Here is a 19,560-nt window from a genome sequence, read left to right as displayed (position 1 = left end):
AATGCTTTTTCTCGCGTGTAGAGAGAATAAGATATTCTATACGCATGCTTTGAATAGCATTCACACATAAAACGAAAACAATCACACTCATTCAACCACATGCATTCAACCTCCAACTCCCAGGGATCCGCCCATATGTTAACATTGTTGCCATCTCCAATTCTCCAAGTATCCCCTCTTGAATGTTTGCAGTCCGGCTAAAAGACTCCGCCAAGTAAATGCGGCCCCTTTCTTTCGTCCTGCTTGTAACAAAATACCATCACGATAATATTTAGACTGAAGGACTTGAGAACAAAGAGATTCCGGGAAAGTGATCAATCTCCAACATTGTTTCGCTAGCATGGACAAATTAAATGATTGCATATCCCGGAACCCCATGCCTCCCAAGTTCTTTGGTACACATTGTTTCCACCATGCATATCAATTTTTTTTCCTCTTCACCATCTCCCCACAAGAATTTTGCAATGACGTCATTTTTTTTACACAAACCCTTCGGAAAACCTTGTTCAGCTTTGTTCATCTAAAGCTCGTTAAGCTTATGAGTGCTCGCGAGCGCTCATTAATACACTATGATGTGGCCTATGAAGTGAGTGTGTGAGTGTAAATTTTACAAAGGAATATGATGACTACATGAGGAGGTGCGGTAGTTTGCTACCTCCCACTACAGGAAAAAACTTATAAGCCGTGTACCTAATACACTCGGCTTACATCGATTTAAACTCGGTTTATATATAAGCCGAGTAAAACTCCCGGCTTATAGCACTCAGTTTACAGTCGAATACCATATAAGCCGAGAGCCGGACCGAAAAAGCCCGACTTATATATAAACCGAGTATTTTCAAAGGGCTCTTGGTTTAATAAAGTAACATGACGGTAACCTGAAGTTAACGGCCTGATGTTTTTCAAAGGGCTCTTGGCTTATAAGTTTTTCCCCCGTAGTGTCCTATGGGCTGGGATGGGTCGATTCGATTGAGAGATAGATTGAGGTGCAAGGATTCCTCTTCACCATCTCCCCACAGAGTTAATCACATAAGATAAGAATTGCTTAACGGGCTGCACATGTGCAAGTTAAGCAAGCAGAAATTGGTGATTAACTCTGTTTATTAAGAAGCAAGGTACGAGCTTAATGAGCTGAGCTATCAAATGCTCACTAAGCTTGCGAGCTACGAGGTTTTGTCGAGCCCTATCTTGCAGATAAAAACTGTCTGCCCTTTAAAGGTGTCGCTGATTCAAGCTTGGTTTCCTGAATATACACAACATCCGGATGACAGGAGGTTATTGTGCCTCTCACGAGCAAGCATTTGTCCGGGTCCCCCAACCCGTGAACGTTCCAACTAACTATTTTCATTTGAGCAGTTCAACTTCTCCCAAAAGGAATAGAAAAGACAGCATATGAGGAAGAAAAGTACAGCGTAGGCTTAAATAATAGAGATGGGGTCTAAGAAAAAGACGGGAGCGTCTCCCCTCCCGCGTCGCCCCGCGTGCGACGGGGAGGGTGTCTGCGCCGCCGCCGCTAGAAGTCTCTCCTCCCCGCCCACCTTCCTCGCCGCCGCCACAGGGCGCGGCCGGGCAAAGTCTGGCCGGCGCTGGCGGCGGCGGGGCTCTCTGGGCTCCTCACGCGGCGGCTCTGGCGCGGGACAGGGCGGGCACGGCGGGATGCGGCGCTGGCTCCGGGCGTTGCGGCGCGGCAGCTCTCCGGCGCAGTTTCGGCGGCGGCTGAGCCTGGGCCGTGTGCCGGGCGGAGCTATGGTGGCGGGGTTGGCAGGTGGTGGTGGTTCTCCTCGTCTCCGATCTAGATCGGGCTGGGGATGAGGAGCTGCCTGACGGGCGATGCGGGGCGCCGGCGGGTGGCGGCGGCAAGATCTCAGGCGGCCACCTCTGCCATGTCCTGGCTGGTGGAGGTGGGTGTTGGCGGTGCGCGCCGGGGGTCGGGGAAGGCGGTCGCGGCGGCTCGGCCAGATCAGATCTCATGGCGGCACGGGTTGGGCAGCGGCCTCGCTTGGCTGTTGCTCCGGCCGTGGGCGGCAGCGTGTGGAGGCCCGGCACGGGCGGTGGCCTTCCGGTGGCGCGGTGGCTACACGGTGGCTCGGCGGCTCTATCCGCAGCGACGGTCGGCTTCTACTCCGGCGTCGGCTCGTCCGCGGGAGGACCGCATCGACCCTCGCTTCACACTCTCGTCATGTGCTTTCTACATGCGCCGGAGAGCTAGGCCTCTCCCAGTTGCGGTTCATCTCTCGTCTCGCGTCCGGAGTAGCAGGACTGAGCTCGTCTCGCGCCCAGTGCAGCAGGATCGAGTTCGTCTCGCGCCCGGTGCAGCAGGACCGAGCTCGTCTCGCGATCGGTACGGCAGGACGGGTCGATGGAGGCCAGTTTTGGCTGGCCTATTGGGTCTCGGCGCTGGGAGCGTCTAGGGATTTGAAAGGCGGCTCCTTTCTCTCATCTCTTTGGTTGGGGTAGCGGCGTGTCTCGGGTGCGGTGGTGTCAGGGTCCTGGATGCCGGGGCGGCGGCCTTAGTGGTGGTAGCGCGGTGCTTTTGGGCAGAGCCCGTGGCTTGGGTGTTGCCCGGTGTCCATGGTCGTGTGGGCGGCGTGGTAGCCGGGGTGTGGCGTTCGGTGGCGGTGAGTATTGGCCTGGGTGAAAACTTGTTCTATCTTCGGATGGACCGGTGACGGCGAAGCTTGTTCCCTTCTTGAAGGCGTCGTCGCGGCTCTCACTGCCCGTCGTGTTGCTCCTGGGGAAACTCTGATACTCGGATCGGGCGGTGGCGATGCTCCGGTGTCGTAACTAGGGGTGGTGTTGCTGCGCTCAGCACCTATGTATCTTGCCTTAGGTGTGTGCGTATGTTGTGGTGGTGTGCGTCTGTACCGGGTTGTTGATCGTGGTTGCTTTATATATAAAGCGGGGCGAAAGCCTTTTTCGGTAATAATAGAGATATGCATGCGATAAATAACATACGACTGGAGCATTTCATTAAAGAAACTGAGAATACAAGGATGCATATAAATCATGCAGCAGGGATTCAATATCCGAAGGAGGACACACCTTAGAAGTTAGACTTGCACTAAAAGTAGAACGAACAAGACTCTAGAACTGAAGACTTAACCTAGATAGGATATGAGACAGGGCCTGAACCTAAAGCTTCTGAACTGACAGAGAAGAGAATGCAGACATAGGTGGATCGTCTACTTTAGCTCACGGGTTGTGGCGTGCTCGTTTCTTGTTGGGTGCCTGTTGCTCACAAACCTTCTTTTTAAGATGAACCACCACTGACCTTGAGGATAATACGCACGCAATTCTATAGTGGTAGGTAATGCAGTCGACTAGGGCATGACATCGATGGTTCTCGGGATCTCGACCGGTCCTGGCGGCGGCAGCTTCAGGACGGTCACCCTGAGCACGCCGTCACGGCACACCGCCGACACCCTCCCTAGGTCCGCATCCTGCGGGAGCCAGAACCAGAAGCACTCCTTAGGCGTGTCATTGAGGCGATCGTTCCGAAGGTACCTGACGCAGGGATCCTCCTACCGGCGCTCCCCGATGACTTGCAGGACGCGGTCCGGCACAAGCTTTACCTTGAGATCGCGAGCGCGGAGGCCAGGCACGTCCAACACGTACTCGTAGGCGCCCGACTGCTCCTTGATGTCCACGGGAGCTGCAGCGTCGTCCTTGCCCGCGCCGTCGGAAGTCCTCGAGATGGAGCGGCAGTGTGCCGATAAGAGAAGACGCCGCATCGGTGGGGGAATCTGTGCCGTCTTCGTCAGGGCTCGTGGAACCGCACCGGCGGTGGGGCGGAAAAGGGAGCCGGCGCCGCGGAAGGAACATACCAGGGTTTCGGTGCATCGTGTGTCTTAGAGCTCAGCGCCGAATAGCCAGGCCGGGCCATTTATCCCTGGTTCGTTCCCAGAACCGATGCTACAAGTACTAAAAAAAACCCTAAAAAAAGTACTAAAAAAAAGGTTAGTGAATCTAAAAAAAAATCGCTGTTTGTTCGCTCCTGTAAAAAAATGGTTAGTGAATCTCATTTTTTTCATAAATAGTCGTCCGCGCCAAGGTTTTGGTTACCGAATGAGGCAATTTTACCGAGGGGGACTGATAAATGTGGTTACCACGGTTACCGAGAAATACCGAGAATATTTCGAGCGAATTTTATAGTTGAATTATGAATTCAAATAAGTGAATGAACGAATATTCGAACTAGAGACCTCTCAAAATAGGAACTAGGTTGCTACCAACACGCTAGAACCAACTCTCATGACATTAATTAGAACCTACGTACTTAATTGTAAATCGAGTGTTTAAATTTAAAAATTTCAAAAAAAATGGTATTTTTTGCTTGGTATGGTGATTTACCGAGGGGCACGGAAATACGCGGTAACCATGGGAAATCTTGAAATTTCGACCGGTAACCAAAACCTTGGTCTGCGCCGTTGTCATCATCGCCTCCGAGGCCACCGGGCACCACGATCGTCGTCTGCAGCGTTGTCATCGTCGTCTCCGAGACCACCGGGTACCATGACGTCGTCTGTGTTGTTGTCGTCGTCACCTGGGAGGCCACCGGGCACCACCATCGTTGCCTACGCCATTGTCATCGTCGCAGTCCAAGTCGTCATCATCACGCTAGTTAAGGAGGTCGTTCCAGCGATCGCGGTACCCCACAACGGGCGTAGCCTCACTCTCGTGGCGAGGACGCTCGTCCGCCTCCTACGCCTTGTGATGCCTCTCCTCGGCATGGAGGTGGACCGTGTGCTCAAACTCAGTCAGCGAGGCAAAGGAGACTCTTGTTGAGACGATGCCGGTGGCAGGTGTCCGTCTCTTTGATGATCTTGCACCTATTGAGGACCCCAAGCCTCCGTGAGCGTGGGGCTCGTGAGGAACCATGGTTGTGGCACCCTAGTCCTATCGAACGTCGTGGGTGCTGCGCCCGATGCCGCTCCGGGCGCGCCTCTACCTCATAGATTAAAATCGCGGGAGAAACGATTTCGCGGCGGCCTCTCCCAGCAGCTATAGCGGCCGCCATAGCGGGCAATCGCGGCAAATAGCGGAAATTTTTCTGGTGGGGGAGATGATTCTGGAGGAATTTGTTGATTGTTGAGCCATTTATAGGGATATGTGGAGGATTTCGCGGCAGCAGCCATAGCGTAGCGGCGAGGCTCCCGGGCAGCTATAGCGCAGCTATCGCGACTATTTCACGAGCTATTTTAATCTATGCTCTACCTCGATGAAGCATTTGGAGCCCCCCCATGACAAGGATGATGCATTTCCTTAGGTAGTCGAGGCGGGCGCACCTTTCGCGGTGATGACTCTTTCTTTCAGAAGGGTCGGACACCATTTGGCACCGAGGCAGCGAGCCAGCGGGGACTGCTGCACGCGGCTTTCAATTAGGAAACCACGGTTGCGTCGAAGGGACGGCAGTGCCAGACCCCGCTCGACCAACAAGTGGTGCAACGCCATCCAAATATCCTGTAGGAACTCGGCGTCCGCCACCATTGTGGGTGCGCCCGCATCGGCTTTCTCCTCCTCGGAGTCCTTTGCCTCGATATTTGTCAAGTCGATGCCATCTTTGTCGGAGACCGGCACCTCCTTCGTGGCAGAGCGAGTGGTGTACGAAGATCGACCAGACAACCTGGGGTGGTGACGCGGTGTGGACCCGGAAGTCTCCTCATCTGTAGTTTTGGTCTGACGGTGATTGGTCCAAGTTGTAGCCGATGAGCAACCACCACGCTCCGGTCTTCTCCATGTTGGTCTTCTCGAGTAGGAGTAGTGCTACACTCACGGATCAATTTTACCGATCTACAGATTACTGCTAGGTGGCATGTTCTAGTTGGAGATTAAGGGGGAGGTGGGGCCCGCCCCCTGAAAATCAGGGGGAGAGAGATATTTAACGTGAAGCGGTCCGTAATCAGCCCGTAGCTCGTCTTTGTGTCTAGGATTATCGGTCGAGTAGAGTGGATAGGGTGCGGAAGACTTGTCGGTAGTGCGTCCGTAATCCTGTGGACGTTTCGCTCCACCACCCCGAACTTGCGGCACCAGGTGATTAGATCCCACTCCGACGCCTCAGAAGGGTGTGCTCTTGGGACAGCAAAATAGTGCTGCTGCACTAATTACCATTTAGGTTTATTTATGAACAATTTTGTTTTAAATGAACTTATTTTGAAAGCCAAAAGGAAATGCAGAGAGGAGGAGCTGGGTGGTGGCCGCATATCAGAGAGGAGGCGCCCGGCTTGAGTAGAGTGGATAAGGTGCGAGAGACTTGTCGGTAGCGCGCCGTAATCTTGTGGACCCTGACCGTGCGGCACCTCGTGATTGGACCCCGCTCCGACGGCCCAGAAGGGTGTGCGGTTGGGACAGCAAAATAATGTGGCTGCACTAATTAGCATTTAGGTTTTTTATAAACAATTTGTTTAAATGAACCTGTTGTGAAAGCAAAGGAAAATGCACAACTACCACAAACCTTTTGTTCTAGATGAACTGACACAAGCGCTTAAGAATAATATGGAAGTACTCGATGAACACAAATCTATCTATATAGCCTAATAATTAATAGCAGGTACTCCGTCACGGCATGGAGACATGGAGTAGCATCTAACGTGAACGACTAGGACACGACCTTGATGGCTCTGGGGATCTCGAACGGTGGGACCTTCTGGACGGTGACCTTGAGCACGCCGTCACGGCACACCGCCGACACCCTCGCTAGGTCCGCATCCTGCGGGAGCACGAGGAACTCCTCGAGCATGCCCATGGGGCGGTCCTTCCGAAGGTACCTGACGCAGGGCTCCTCGTCGAGGCGCTCCCCGATGACTTGCAGGACGCGGTTGGCCTCCAGCTCCACCCTGAGATCGCTGGCGCAGAGGCCCGGCACGTCCACCAGGTACTCGTAGGCGCCCGACTGCTCCTTGACGTCCACGGGTACTGTGGTCTCCTCCTTGCCGTAGTAAGTCCCCTTGTACGCGCGGCAGTGTGCCGATAACAGAGGGCGCCGTGTCGGTGGGGGAATCCGTGCCGTGTTCGTCAGGGCTCGTGGAACTGCGGCGGCGGCGGTGGGGCGGAGAAGGGAGCCGGCGGCGCGCGGAAGAGCATCCCAGGGTTTCGGTGCATTGTCCCAGACCGGCTCCTTCTTCACGACAAATAGAGCGGTGTACGAAGACGGAACCGAAAACCAGATGTGGCGACGCGTATTTGATCCAGAAATCCCCTTATCCGTTATCTAGGCGTGGCGGTGATTGGTCCGAGCGGTAGCCACTGAGCAACCACCACACTCTGGTCTACTACGCCTTGGTCTTCTTGCCCGTCATGAGCGATAGATGAGGTGTGGTGTGCGACAACTTTGGGAGAGGAGAAGGAATGGGAAGATAAGGTTTGGGGGAGGCCGGCTAGCTTAAGGCTGGATAAAGGCTACTCAGACGGTTGCATCGGCATGAATGTGGGTAGGCCGGAGGACGTTGAAGCCGGTCTGAATACAGAGGGTTCTAGAGCCAGGGTCAGAGTCCGACGTGAGCTCCCACTATTTGGGGCCAAACTGGGGTATTTCGGACGTCCGTAGCGGTCCAACCCGATTTCGTGAACCGCGTTGGAGGGCTACGTCGTCCGGTCCGGACATTTGGAGACTGGGTGAGATGCCCTAACAGATTTTCATAACTATTTTCAAATTTTTACTTTTTCACAAATTGCTTGTTTGAATTACAATAAAAATTTAAAAATAATCATAATTTTAAAAATATCCAGAAATTATAAAAATGTTACACTAGCAAATTTTAGAAAGTTCCCCATAAAAAAAGTCATGAATACAAACGATATTCTTGAATTCAAAAACTATCCCTAAATGTTCTTTAAAAACATCTTCGTGAATTTTAAAAATGTCAGCAAATTCAAAAATGTTCAAGAATTTGAAAAAAAATCATGAGTTGATTTTTTTTCTCGATTTAGTAAAAGCTTCACAGTTACAAAAATAAAATGGAAAAGGGCAAAAACCAAAGAAAACCATATTTGAAAAGGCATGCAAAATTGAAGTCGGGGATATTGTTCTTTTGAACATTGCCCTTCTTTCTCGGACAGCTTGCCTGATTATGCAGAACCCCGAGCTCTCAGCTCAAGAATGATCAAGGCATTTTTTCCTAAGGGTGATTCCCTTCAGGCTGTTATCCACTACTCACAAAACCAGATGATGTCCCGCGCGTTGCTGAGGTAACTTTGTTAAAAATGTGTAAATCAATAAAGGAAAGTGTCTAAAAATAGAATAAAAACTTTTGAATTACACTTAAAAATGTCAGTTCGAACAAAAATATGAAGGATGACTAACATGAATGTATGATCTAACAGCATTACATGCATAGACTAATGCAAAAATAATTGTGATTTATAAGGATAAATGCATGACTCGCTTATATGGCAGATTTTGCATGGCTTAGTGGGAGGAGAACTTAAATGCATGGCTTAGTGGGACGTTGAGGCAGACACTTTACATGTTGAGAGAATTGTGATCAACTTCTTAAGAATGTAGGATATGTATCCAATCACAGAGGGAAAGGATATTCTTAAGTGGGCCTATTTTTCTATTAGAAATGATTCCCTTCAACCGACCGATCTTATGGAGCCTCCACCGTCTCCATGTCCGTTGGATGGGCTTCGTCATACGGTTAGGAGCCAACCCCTCTGCATCCACGTTCTGCAACCGGTCCATTATTTCAGAAAGAGGCTCTGCAACTAGCCCCTTGTTTCAAACTGACCAAGGGCTAGATCCCGCAACATGACCTAAGTTGCAAAACAAATCCCACAACATGACCAATGTTGTAAAAAAATATTATGCAACATGACCCATGTTGCAAAAACAAATCCGGCAACACAACCTATGTTGCAAAAAGAACGTAATATGACCTCTGTTGCAAATGTCTCCATAACAGCACATCTGTTGCAAAGTAGAATTGTCAGATCCGAAGGCTCGCTAGGCGACGGATCTTTTAAAAAAAGATCCGCGGGCCCACACCTAACAGCCCCAGTTTTTATTAGGGCGGGGATATTTTAAGCAGGGCCTACTTGGAAGAACTAGGACAGTTGAAACAATGCATTGCCGCATGTTGCATCGCTATGCCACATCGCAGAAGTTGATCCGCCAAATCAGTGTCGCTCTTTATATCAACCAGACCATGACTATTCATGTGTTTGTTTTATTTAGTACACCCTCGTAAAGAAATATAAGAGCGCTTGGATCACTACTTTAGTGATCTATATACGCTCTTATATTTAGTGATCTAAATGCTTTTATATTTTTTCTATTAAGGAAGTATATTATAATTTGTCTATTTAATTATAACACCGAATGTTGGATCATTTCTAAAGGTATGTTGCGCTCAATTTTTTGTAACGTCTTACACAGTGTTGAGATCAATTTTTTTTTTGAAAGAAAGGGGTCGCCCCCCGCCCCAACTTTTTTATATTAAGCCAAGGCAACGACAGAACCAGACTGTTGAACAGCTCTCGGCGACAACCAAAAGTAGCTTCCACAGAACAAACACCAGGGTTTTAAACTACATCCCTATTACATCTCTCTATAGAAGTGTCATTCTTACAGCCACTGGAGGTGATAAGTCACTCATTACATTTAGCTAGACCCAAGCAATTCTAAGCAGTTCCCCTCTTCGACGCTCCAAAAGCCTTAAGCACCGGAGAAGTAGAGCACCCTGGGCCTCTGAAGATAGGATTTTCCATTGCCTGATTGTTGCCGCCACCTGACCCAGCACACAGCGTATATCTCGCCATCTTTTCCCCCGGAAAACAAAACCATCGCGCAAACGCCATAAGCACCACAAGGTAGCAGATGTAGCAATATTTATAGCTTCACATTGTTTTTTCTTCTTCCAGAAAGAAGTCAATGATATAAAAGAAACAAGAGGGGTAATGTCAAGTGCTTCGGCAACCACAGCCCAGATATTAGATGCAACAATGCAATCAAACAAAAGGTGTTGGATAGATTCCGGTTCGGTACAGAAAACACAAGTTTTATCCTCTACATGTCTTCTTTTGGCCAGATTGTCTCTAGTCAGGCTCTTGTTGTTGTACATCAGCCATAAGAAGACATGGATATTTGGAGGGACTTTGATTTTCCAAATAAAATCTCTAATCTCAGAAGGTATCCCACCAAAGTTAATCAGTTTATAAAATGATTTAACAGAGTATTGACCATTTGATTCTAGGCCCCAGATAGGGCTGTCTGGTTGATCGGAAAGGGTAGTTTGTTTAACCAAGTCAACCAATAAGTCCCATTTGTGCATCATAGCCTCATCCACACATCTCCTGAAGGTGAGACACAGGTGCACCCCATCCCACACCTAGGACAAAGTAGCATCCTGCTGATGACATATATCAAATAAATCCCAAAAAGCAGTTTTCAGGGAGCATCCCCCAGTCCAGTTATCATGCCAAAAGACAATGTTATCCCCATTCCCAGGATTCCATTTCCAAAAGTTTCTGGCAGCAGCAAACGCCCAGGAAATGCTTTTCCAAAAAGGAGACCCCGAGGCAGGTTTAGCATGGAAAATATTAGGTTTATCAGTAGCATATTTAAAGCAGAGAAGTTTTTTCCAATCTCCCTCCCTCCCATCATAAAATCTTTTACCCCATGAGGCCAGGAGAGCCATATTGAATTCCCTAAGGTTGGGGACACCCAGGCCACCAAATTCCTTCCTTCTAGCCACAAGGCCCCAATTAGCTAGATGGTATTTGTGAACCTCACCCACCTTGCCCCAAAAGAAATGAGACATTTGGGAAGTAATCATGTCAATAGCCCACTTTGGGAATTTCACCATAGCCATGAGATATGAGGGAATGCTGGCAATACAAGTAGTCAGTAGAATCAGTTTGCCTCTATAAGACAAAAGCTTGCCCAGCCAACCAGCAATGTTCTTAATAATCCTATCAATGATAGGTTGCAGGTCTTCCCTTCTCAGTTTTTTAAAGTGAAGAGGCACACCAAGATACTTGAAGGGAAAGTCACCAAATTGGCAGCAAAAAAATTTGAGCAAACTCTTTAGACATTTGCTCAGAAACATGAATGGTATGCAAATCACTTTTATGAAAGTTGATTTTTAAGCCAGAAAGCTTCTCAAAACAAGTCAGGATCCATTTCAATTCTTTTGCATAATCCACAGACTCCTGGATGAACAGAATGGTATCATCAGCATATTGTAAACTAACTACTCCACCAGGGATGGCATGTGGGAGAAGCCCACCAATCAAACCATTATTAACAGCTTTCACTAGCATTTTTGAAAAGACAGCGGCCACCAGGTTAAAAAGTAATGGGGAGTGAGGGTCACCTTGCTTCAGCCCTTTCCCACCTACAAAGTGTGGCCCATTAGTGTCATTAATCCTAACTTGGAACGTCCCATGTTTCAAGGTGCTAAGCACCCACCTGACCCACTTAACCCCAAAGCCTCTAGAAAGAAGCATTTCCTCCAAGAAATCCCAGCTGACCCTATCATAGGCTTTCTCATAATCCAGTTTAAGTATCAACCCACTAGAATTAGATCTATGAACCTCATGAATCACTTCATGGGCCATAACCACACTTTCCAAGATGAATCCCCCCTTAATAAAAGCAGTCTGGTTATGTGAAATGAGTTTACCACAGATAGGGGTAGCCCTAGTATTCATGGCTTTAGAAAATATTTTCACATCACAATTGCTAAGACTAATAGGTCTGAAGTTTTTCATCTCTCTAGCCAGGGGGATCTTAGGAATACGAGTGATGATAGCATAGTTAAGTTTATAAATATCCAACACCCCATTCTCAAAATCCCTGACCATCCACGTAAAGTCATTCTTAATAAGGTCCCAGAAGTTTTGATAAAAAAGAAAAGATAAGCCATCAGGGCCTGGGGCCCCACTGGCATATGAGCTCATAATCGCCTCTTTGATCTCATCCTCAGAAAAGGGTCTCTCCAGGTCTCTCCGAACTTCCTCACTAATCATTTCTGCCTCAGACCAAAAACCATTCCCCAAATGCAAATCAGGTTTAGGTTCATAAGCAAACAGGTTTTTGTAGAAATCAGTAGCTACTTCCAACATGTTTTCAGTGGATGTCACAGGTCCAGAAGGGCCTATCAACTCAGAAAGATGATTCTTCCTATGTCTATGATTTTCTAAAGCTTGGAAATAAGCATTATTACGATCCCCTTCAAGAATTTTCCTGTCTCTAGACTTCTTCCAGAAGGCAATCTCCTCTTTTTTCCAAATCTCCTCTAGTTCTAATTTCACAGCTTTCATTCTATCATGATCAGCAGCAGACAACTGTTGAGATTCAGATACAACATCAAGCAGGTCAAACTCCATAAGGAGGGATTTTTTCTTTCTTTTCATCGCAGCCTCAATATTAATGGCCCATCCTTTTATCCTCTTCCTAAGTAATCTGGTTTTAGTCAGCCAGTTATCTACCGAAGAAGTGGATGAGGAAACAGATGACCAAGTTTCATGGACCATCTGGCAAAAACCAGATTGGGACAACCACCACTTCTCAAACCTGAACATCTTAGGACTCAAAGACCGTCGCCCTCCAGTGTCTAACACCAAGGGGGTATGGTCACTCCCCACCCTGGGAAGGGCAGTTAGGGAGGACATTGGGAAGTGGGCATCCCAATCCACAGAGGTAAAAACTCTATCCAACACAACAAAAACATGATTATCCTGATTGTTAGACCATGTAAAACCCCTATTGGAGATAGAAATCTCCAAAAGCCCCCACCTATTAATCCAATCATTAAACATGAAAGTGGTATGATGATTAACTAGCCCACTGCTCTTCTCACTCTCATTCCTAACTAGGCTAAAGTCTCCACATATCAAAATAGGATATGATGCAGACTCAACAATATTGTGCAGTTCAGCCACAAAATCCACCTTGAATTCTGGGTAAGCAGAGCCATACACTATCACCAGGTGCCAAGCAAAACCATCTTCTTTGTTTTTAACTGTGGCTGTAACTGAAAATCCATGGTTAACAAAACCAATAGTTTCAAACAAGCTTTTTCTAAGACCCAAAAGGATCCCACCAGCAGTATTAACAGCAGGTAAATAATGCCAATCAAAACTATCACTCCTATCTATAGATTTGAGGAAACCCTCAGAAATAACCTCTCTCTTAGTTTCTTGAAACCCAATAAAATCAGGGTTAGCTCTAGCAATGGTATCACAAAGGCACTGAACTTTACCAGGTTGACCAAGCCCTCTAATATTCCAAATGAGGCCTATCATTTTAAGCAACTTTGAAAGGATGAGACAGGCCACAAGGCCTAGCTTTAGTTAAGACATTTGTAGTTCTCCTCAAGGCATCAACAGTGCCCACTGGCTTGAGTGAGTAATCATCCAAAGGTGTCCCAACCAAATCATCATGATCTAATTCTAAATTATCTGGAAGGACAATTTTAGGGTTGTTATTGGCAAAAGCCAAACATCTCTCTTTTCCCCATCAACCAACATGTCAATGGTTTCATGTCTATTAGCATCATCCCCCCAATGTAAATATCAATTTTACTCATTTGTTCAAATAAAATGTCATGATCAGTATTAGTGAATGATTTACCTTTAATTTTTTTTGGAATTTCCAGATTCTGTTTCCTCTTGTAAGCAGCAGCTTTCTCCATGATGTTCAAGTTACCATGCCCCCTAGTAGTAGGTTTTTGAACCAGTACAGGCCCCCACTTGGTCTTCTCAGCTTTTGGTGGATCATGAGCCTGATCAAGGGTTTCCAGTAGAGATCTTTTCAGAGAAATGTTCTGAATGGCCTATATAGCTTCAGGAGGAAGAGTTTCAAGATCATCATCCTTGGAATCCTCTTCCTCAGACTCAGAAAAGTCAATAGATTTAAGGATGCTCTCACAATACTCCATGCTTTCAGGCTTCCCTCCAGAACTAGTGGATCCCTCAACAATCTTCACCAATGGCCTGGATGGAGTGGAATCCATCAAAGCAGAAGGACAGAAATCCTTAAGGTCAGTTCTTTTATCAGTCACCAGATGTTCTTCTTTATCAGCATTAACACACGCCAGGATAAAAGTTTCATGATCAGAATCAGAGAGAACATGTCAGCCTGTGCCCCTTTCTGTTTATTCTTACTCTGACTAGTAATATTAGCCTTATATAACTCATCAATTGCCCCCTCACTGTCAAGTAAGTCTTCCAAGCCATCCTTTTGAACATTTCCACCCTCATCCTCCTGTCTCTCAGCAGCACCCTCTCCTTCAAACTCCTCATCATCCTCAATATCAATAATAGAGTCAACCCCACCAACTTGTTCAAAGCCCTCCATAGTAAAGCCCAGTAAAAACAACTTATTTTTCATCTCAATGAGCCTTTCAAATGGGATTTTTGTGGGGTCCCAGCAAGCAATTTTAATCCTAACATTCTCAAAAAAGGTCCTGAACATGCCATTCCAGTCTACATCAGTCAGTACCCCAAACAGGGAAGCAATCTGAGCAAAAACTTTCCATGTGCACCATTTAGGAGGAATTCCTTCAATCAGAACCCAAGCCTCAACAAGCTCTCCAAAAGGTTTGCATGCCTCCTTCCACTCAGTAAGTGTAACAGAGACATCTTGAGGCAAAGAGAATCCAGGCAGTTCGATGAGATCCTCCACTTTCTTCCATGGTGGAAGTCTCACCAGGAATGTCTTACTGGACAGCCCCCTGATCTGCCAAGGCTACTGTCTAATTTTGCAGAAGGTAGCAGTCAAAAGACTTAACAGCAACTCCTTGTCCACATCACCTTTGAGAATATTAACCACATAACAGTTTTGAAAGTTCAGCCAGTTGGATTCATTAGCAACAGGGACATCCACATGGTAAAAACCAAGACCACTTGCTCCACTGCCAAAAAAGGCAGCAGTTGGTTGAACCCTAGTCCAGGCAGCACAGTTATTCACGTTGTGCTTTTGCTGACATATGAAACATGTTTCGGCTTAATACAATTCCCAACATAATGCCCTAGACCACCGCAGTTGAAACAGATCATGTCCTTGTATCTAGGATCTAAAACTTGTTCCATCTCTACCTCTACTGATTGAGAAGACTGCACCTGGGATGAAGCAGCCGTAGAGGCTGTGGATCTGGTAGGTTTTGCTGCTGGCATCAGCTCCCTCGAGGTAGTGGCAGATGGCTGCCTCCTCCCTCCTTGCGGGTTGGCTCTCTGGGTAGCAGCCTTTGAGGGGCCGCCCGCTCCAGATCCCGCACCAGCAACCCTCCGGTCAGCTATCGCAATCCCTTGCTTCACAACTGCCACAAACGAAAGAGATCCAGGGCCCAGACCCTCCCTCGAAACCTTGATGGTTCTTGGAATTGGATCAAAAGCACGACACGGCGCAGGATGACAATCATCGGCCGTGAACGAGTGGGAGGAGATCAAATCCTTCCGGATCCAACAAGTGAACCCAGAAGGAGAGGGATGAACACGAGGGGATGTTTGTGGAGGAGGTAGGCGGCGACGGGGAGGGGATGGGATAAGCCAGAGTTGGCCAAAGTGCTCTTCTATAGTTTCTAGGTCACCCTGCCCACGTGAACTCGTCCCCTGAGAATACGTTTTCCTACCAGGATCACGAATTTTGAAACTGGGGCCTGTCGCAATCTGAGTAGGAACAGAGGACAACTTTTTACCTGTCACCCTCGTGCTGTTAAGCAGGCTATCGCCTAAATTCAAATTGTCCATAGATTTACCGACCGTAGAAACGGCAACAGCATTAGTTGATGCAATCAACGCACCAGGGGAACCCCTAATTCTATCCAAATTTGATTTAGTCGCATGTCCAGAGGCCATAGAAATGGCAGCAACATCAGGTGGTTCAATGCGCATGACAGGAGAAATCCTATTTTCATCCGAATCAACTAAGCGAGACGATACAAAATCCATCAACATCTTGTACTGGATCCTCCGCGAACGCAGAGCCAACAAACGCGAACGAAATGTATGAGGAAGGCGAAATGCATGCATACCTCCCTCACCAGGCCAGGGAGGGGGGTCGATGGCGCGGTGCTGGGACAGGCGAGGCGTCGGATCCCTTACTGGCGACGGCGGGGCAGCTCCACCCCCGGGGGGAGGAATTCCGGCAGAATGCTGGCAATCCCCTCCACCGACGGCGGCCTGATGTTGAGGCGAGAAGGATTCGCCGTCTTGAAGAACGCCCACTTCGCCGCCTGTGTAGGATCTGGCGACTCGGCTTCCTGAATCGCCCAGAAGAGGAGCTCCACATCCATGCAGCCGTCGTCGCCGATGAAGCGCGCGCGCTTGGCGAAGTTCGCATAGCGAAGGATGTCGAGGTGAATGCCCCCCCCCCCCCCCCATGCCTCCCGATTGGGGAACCGCTCCCGCACCACCCGTTGCATCTCCCGTTGAGCCTCCGGTGAGTTGGGGTCGATCTCAGGAAGGGGAGCCGCCCCCGGAGATGGGAGCGCCCGGAGCTCCGCCACCCGAGTCGTCGGCATAAGCCGTCGGATCCGCAGCCCACGACGGCGCGCCCCTGCCATGAGAGCTGGTAGGTGGAAGCTGGGGGTGGGGAGAGCTCGAATTGATGCGAGGTAGGTGAGAAGGGCGAGTAGATTGGGGATTTATTCTCGCTTTGTTCTCGTCGCCCGAGGAAGGGGAAGGGGAGGGTGGGAGCTCATTGGTTATACTATTTAATTAAGCTTTGATCAAATTGACAGTGGAAACTGCAGGAAGTTTGATATATATATTATATCTTTCTGGAAAAAAAACACTGTCGGTTCAAAGCTGTATAACCGACGTACAAACGCTCAGAAACCCGAGGATCGATACGTGTGCCCACGGGAATACGGGTTCGACACGAGAACATAACAAGAAACAGAAGCGCATCGATCTGTTTATACTTCGGTCAGATCTCCTGTACGTGCGCTTCCCGGCGTCTCTCCAGTGCGATCGATCTATTCCGGGCCTTACGTACGTGTGCGTTCATGTTCCAAACAAACGCCCGCCGCCGCCGGCGGCCATCCGGGGCAGCACCGGTCCCCGTGGAGGATCGTCCATGTCCCATCCTCCCCGACGATGTCATCGAAAACATCTTCGCACGGTTGCCTGCCAAGTTCGTTCACAGGTGCCGCTGCCTCTCACGCGGCTGGGCCCAGCCGCCACGCTTGCCTCCCGTGACTTCGCCGACCTTCACCTTGGCCTCGCCAACCGCCACGGTGGTCCAAGTGTCCTGTTCTTGCAGCGCTCACCCGGCGGACGTCTGAAGATGCAGACATGGTCGCCGGACAACCCAATTCAAACAACCCTCACGGAGGCCTTTCCCTGTCACAGCGTTCAGCGCCGTGTGGGCAAGCTAGACCCACGCCTCGTCACGCAGCAGTGCCGAGGCCTCGTCATCCTCGTAGAGGAGAGGACGCTCTACGCGCTCAACCCATCCACCTGCAGAATAGCAGCGCTCCCGGAGAGCCGGGCACCGAGGGGCCCCAATATCGCGGGCATAGGGCTAGGCTACGGCACGCGCACCAGGACGCACAAAGTTATGCGCATCTACTACCTCCCCTGGTCCGCGGGGTGCGAGGTCTATGAGATCAACTCCATCCCTGCACGCTGGAGGCTAGCGAAGGGTTGTGTTCGGGAGAACCTGCACGGACGGCCAAACAACACGCATGACATGAGCGTCTTCACGCAAGGGCATGTATATTGGTTGGCCAAGCGTAAGCCAGTCTCTTTGCCGGAAGAGATGTACATTTTCTCCTTCAACCTCAACGACGAGATGTTTGATACCTTGTCGTTGCCGCCACTTAACAATAAGAAATACTATCAAGATCAACACTACTTGACAGAATTAGGCGGGCGCCTGTGCCTCTTCCATGCTGATACTGAAGCGGTCAACAATGAGTTGCCTCGTCGGTATGACATCTGGCTGCTCCATGGACATGATACCAAAGCATGGGATCTACATTGTCGAATTGATCTGTTTGAGCTGCCACCAATCATCCCCAAATTCATGCGCTTCGAGCAATGGGTCGGTTTACTCGCTGTCACTGACAATGGTCGCTACATCAGTATACAACCATGCATAGCCGCGTCGCAAGAACCAAGCTTCGAGTTGTGTGCATATGCTCCTGTAACAGGCCGCACGGAGAGCCTCCTCAATGGATTCGGCTTGGTCTATGGTAGAAGCTTGACATTCCGATGTGCTGCGCTGTATCAGGAAAGCATCGCTTCCCCCGGCAGACCCTAACACCCTAAAGGTGTGTGTATTGTGTCTTGGCTCTTTTGAAGTGAAAGTATTAATCTGAGGAGCCATGAGGTCAATGGCTCACTTTCTTGTTTGCCGACGCTACGTGCATGTTGCCGGTACCGCGTGAGTCTTCTTTTTGTATGACAAATAGTAGATTTTTTTCCTGAAAATACGAGGCATGAAAAATGAAATTAAGAAGTGATATTTTTTTGTTTGCATATGTAGCTTAATAGTAATGTGCAGACTAGGAAATCATATATTGTCTCTCCTTAGGAACTACACCTATTTCAGAACGAAAAGGAAATAAAAGAATTGTAATTGTTCATAATGTATTACTTCCTCCCTCTCTTGTTTATAAGCCAACGCATATCTCTAGATCGCTATTCGACGAATGTAATACATATTTGTTGACGTATAATGTGTTGCCTAGTCTCTTCCATCAGATCGGTCTTTTGGTTGCATTGGTTAGAGCATGCACTTCTACGTGGTATCAGAGCCAAGAGGTATAGAGTTTAAGACCCGGCTGGCACAATTACATTGCAGCCCACTTTCGGTCCATGTTTAAGCCTGAGGGAGCCACACGTGAGGGGGAGTGTTGACATATAATGTGCTGCCTAGTCTCTTCCATCAGATCGGTCTTTTTGGTTACGTTGGCTAGAACATGCACTTCTACAATATTGTATCACAAAAGTCACACAATTAGAAAATATAAAATTTGAAGTATCTAACAGTATACTTTTTGTGATATAAAACTCATAGCACGTTGGTTAAATCATTGACCTAGAACATGCAAGGAATATGTTAGGAGAACATTAGTGACAACAGGACACTAGATAAAAGAAAATAAATAGTACTCCGTACACAAATTTCATTCAATGCATTAAGCATGTCCAAACGGTACAATGTCTATTTCTCCAGAGGGTATGCAAAGTTGATACCCCAAGTTGCACCGGGGATGACTGCTTTATACTTGTTCGCTGCAATAGGCTCAACTATGCTGATTTGTTTAGCTAAACTTGACCAACAATAATTTTTTTTGGGATTTTCAAAGAGATACAAATGTCATTTATAATTCAATGAATTTTATAACTTGATTCCAGTTCTAGCTTCAACGCAGCAAGAAGAAAGATTACATATATAGCCGGTCATTTAATCCTTTCAGTGCCTTGAATGTTTGTTCAATTCACTAATTCAATCTTACTTGACAAAGCAAGTCAAAAAGTTTGATCCTCTTTCTAGTTTTATGATCCACTTAATGAGAATCTGGAAATAAAAATGTTCCTCTCTGAAGTAGTCAAGGTACGACATCCGGTCAGACACGAGATTGCATAGCTCATCAATGATTAAACTGG

General features: G+C 48.1%; 2 protein-coding genes across 2 annotated transcripts; one reads left to right on the top strand and one right to left on the bottom strand.

The window, feature by feature from the left end:
- Positions 1–3,320: 3,320 nt before the first annotated feature.
- Positions 3,321–3,731, bottom strand: LOC109747898 (17.0 kDa class II heat shock protein-like). The gene is made up of 2 exons (XM_020306944.1): positions 3,543–3,731; positions 3,321–3,440 (listed from the first exon to the last, which is right to left on the bottom strand). Exons 1-2 carry the CDS (start codon positions 3,729–3,731, stop codon positions 3,321–3,323), a joined length of 309 nt encoding a protein of 102 aa, XP_020162533.1.
- Positions 3,732–17,020: 13,289 nt separating this feature from the next.
- LOC141027450 (uncharacterized) lies at positions 17,021–18,208 on the top strand. Its single transcript, XM_073504481.1, has one exon. The coding sequence runs from the start codon at positions 17,021–17,023 to the stop codon at positions 18,206–18,208; it is 1,188 nt and encodes a 395-aa protein (XP_073360582.1).
- The last annotated feature ends 1,352 nt before the right edge of the window (positions 18,209–19,560 follow it).

Source organism: Aegilops tauschii, chromosome 7 (genome assembly GCF_002575655.3).
Source record: "Aegilops tauschii subsp. strangulata cultivar AL8/78 chromosome 7, Aet v6.0, whole genome shotgun sequence".
Lineage (NCBI taxonomy): Eukaryota > Viridiplantae > Streptophyta > Magnoliopsida > Poales > Poaceae > Aegilops > Aegilops tauschii.
Note: the sequence above shows the minus strand (reverse complement) of the source record. Positions and strands in the feature narration are given on the sequence as shown.

Bases quoted from the DNA above. Each gene is read 5' to 3' on its own strand.
- LOC109747898 (XM_020306944.1), bottom strand. From the start codon at position 3,731: ATGCGGCGTCTTCTCTTATCGGCACACTGCCGCTCCATCTCGAGGACT. The intron at 3,441-3,542 runs GTCATCGGGGAG...TGGCTCCCGCAG, and splicing joins TGCCGGACCGCGTCCTGCAA to GATGCGGACCTAGGGAGGGT.
- LOC141027450 (XM_073504481.1), top strand. From the start codon at position 17,021: ATGTCCCATCCTCCCCGACGATGTCATCGAAAACATCTTCGCACGGTT.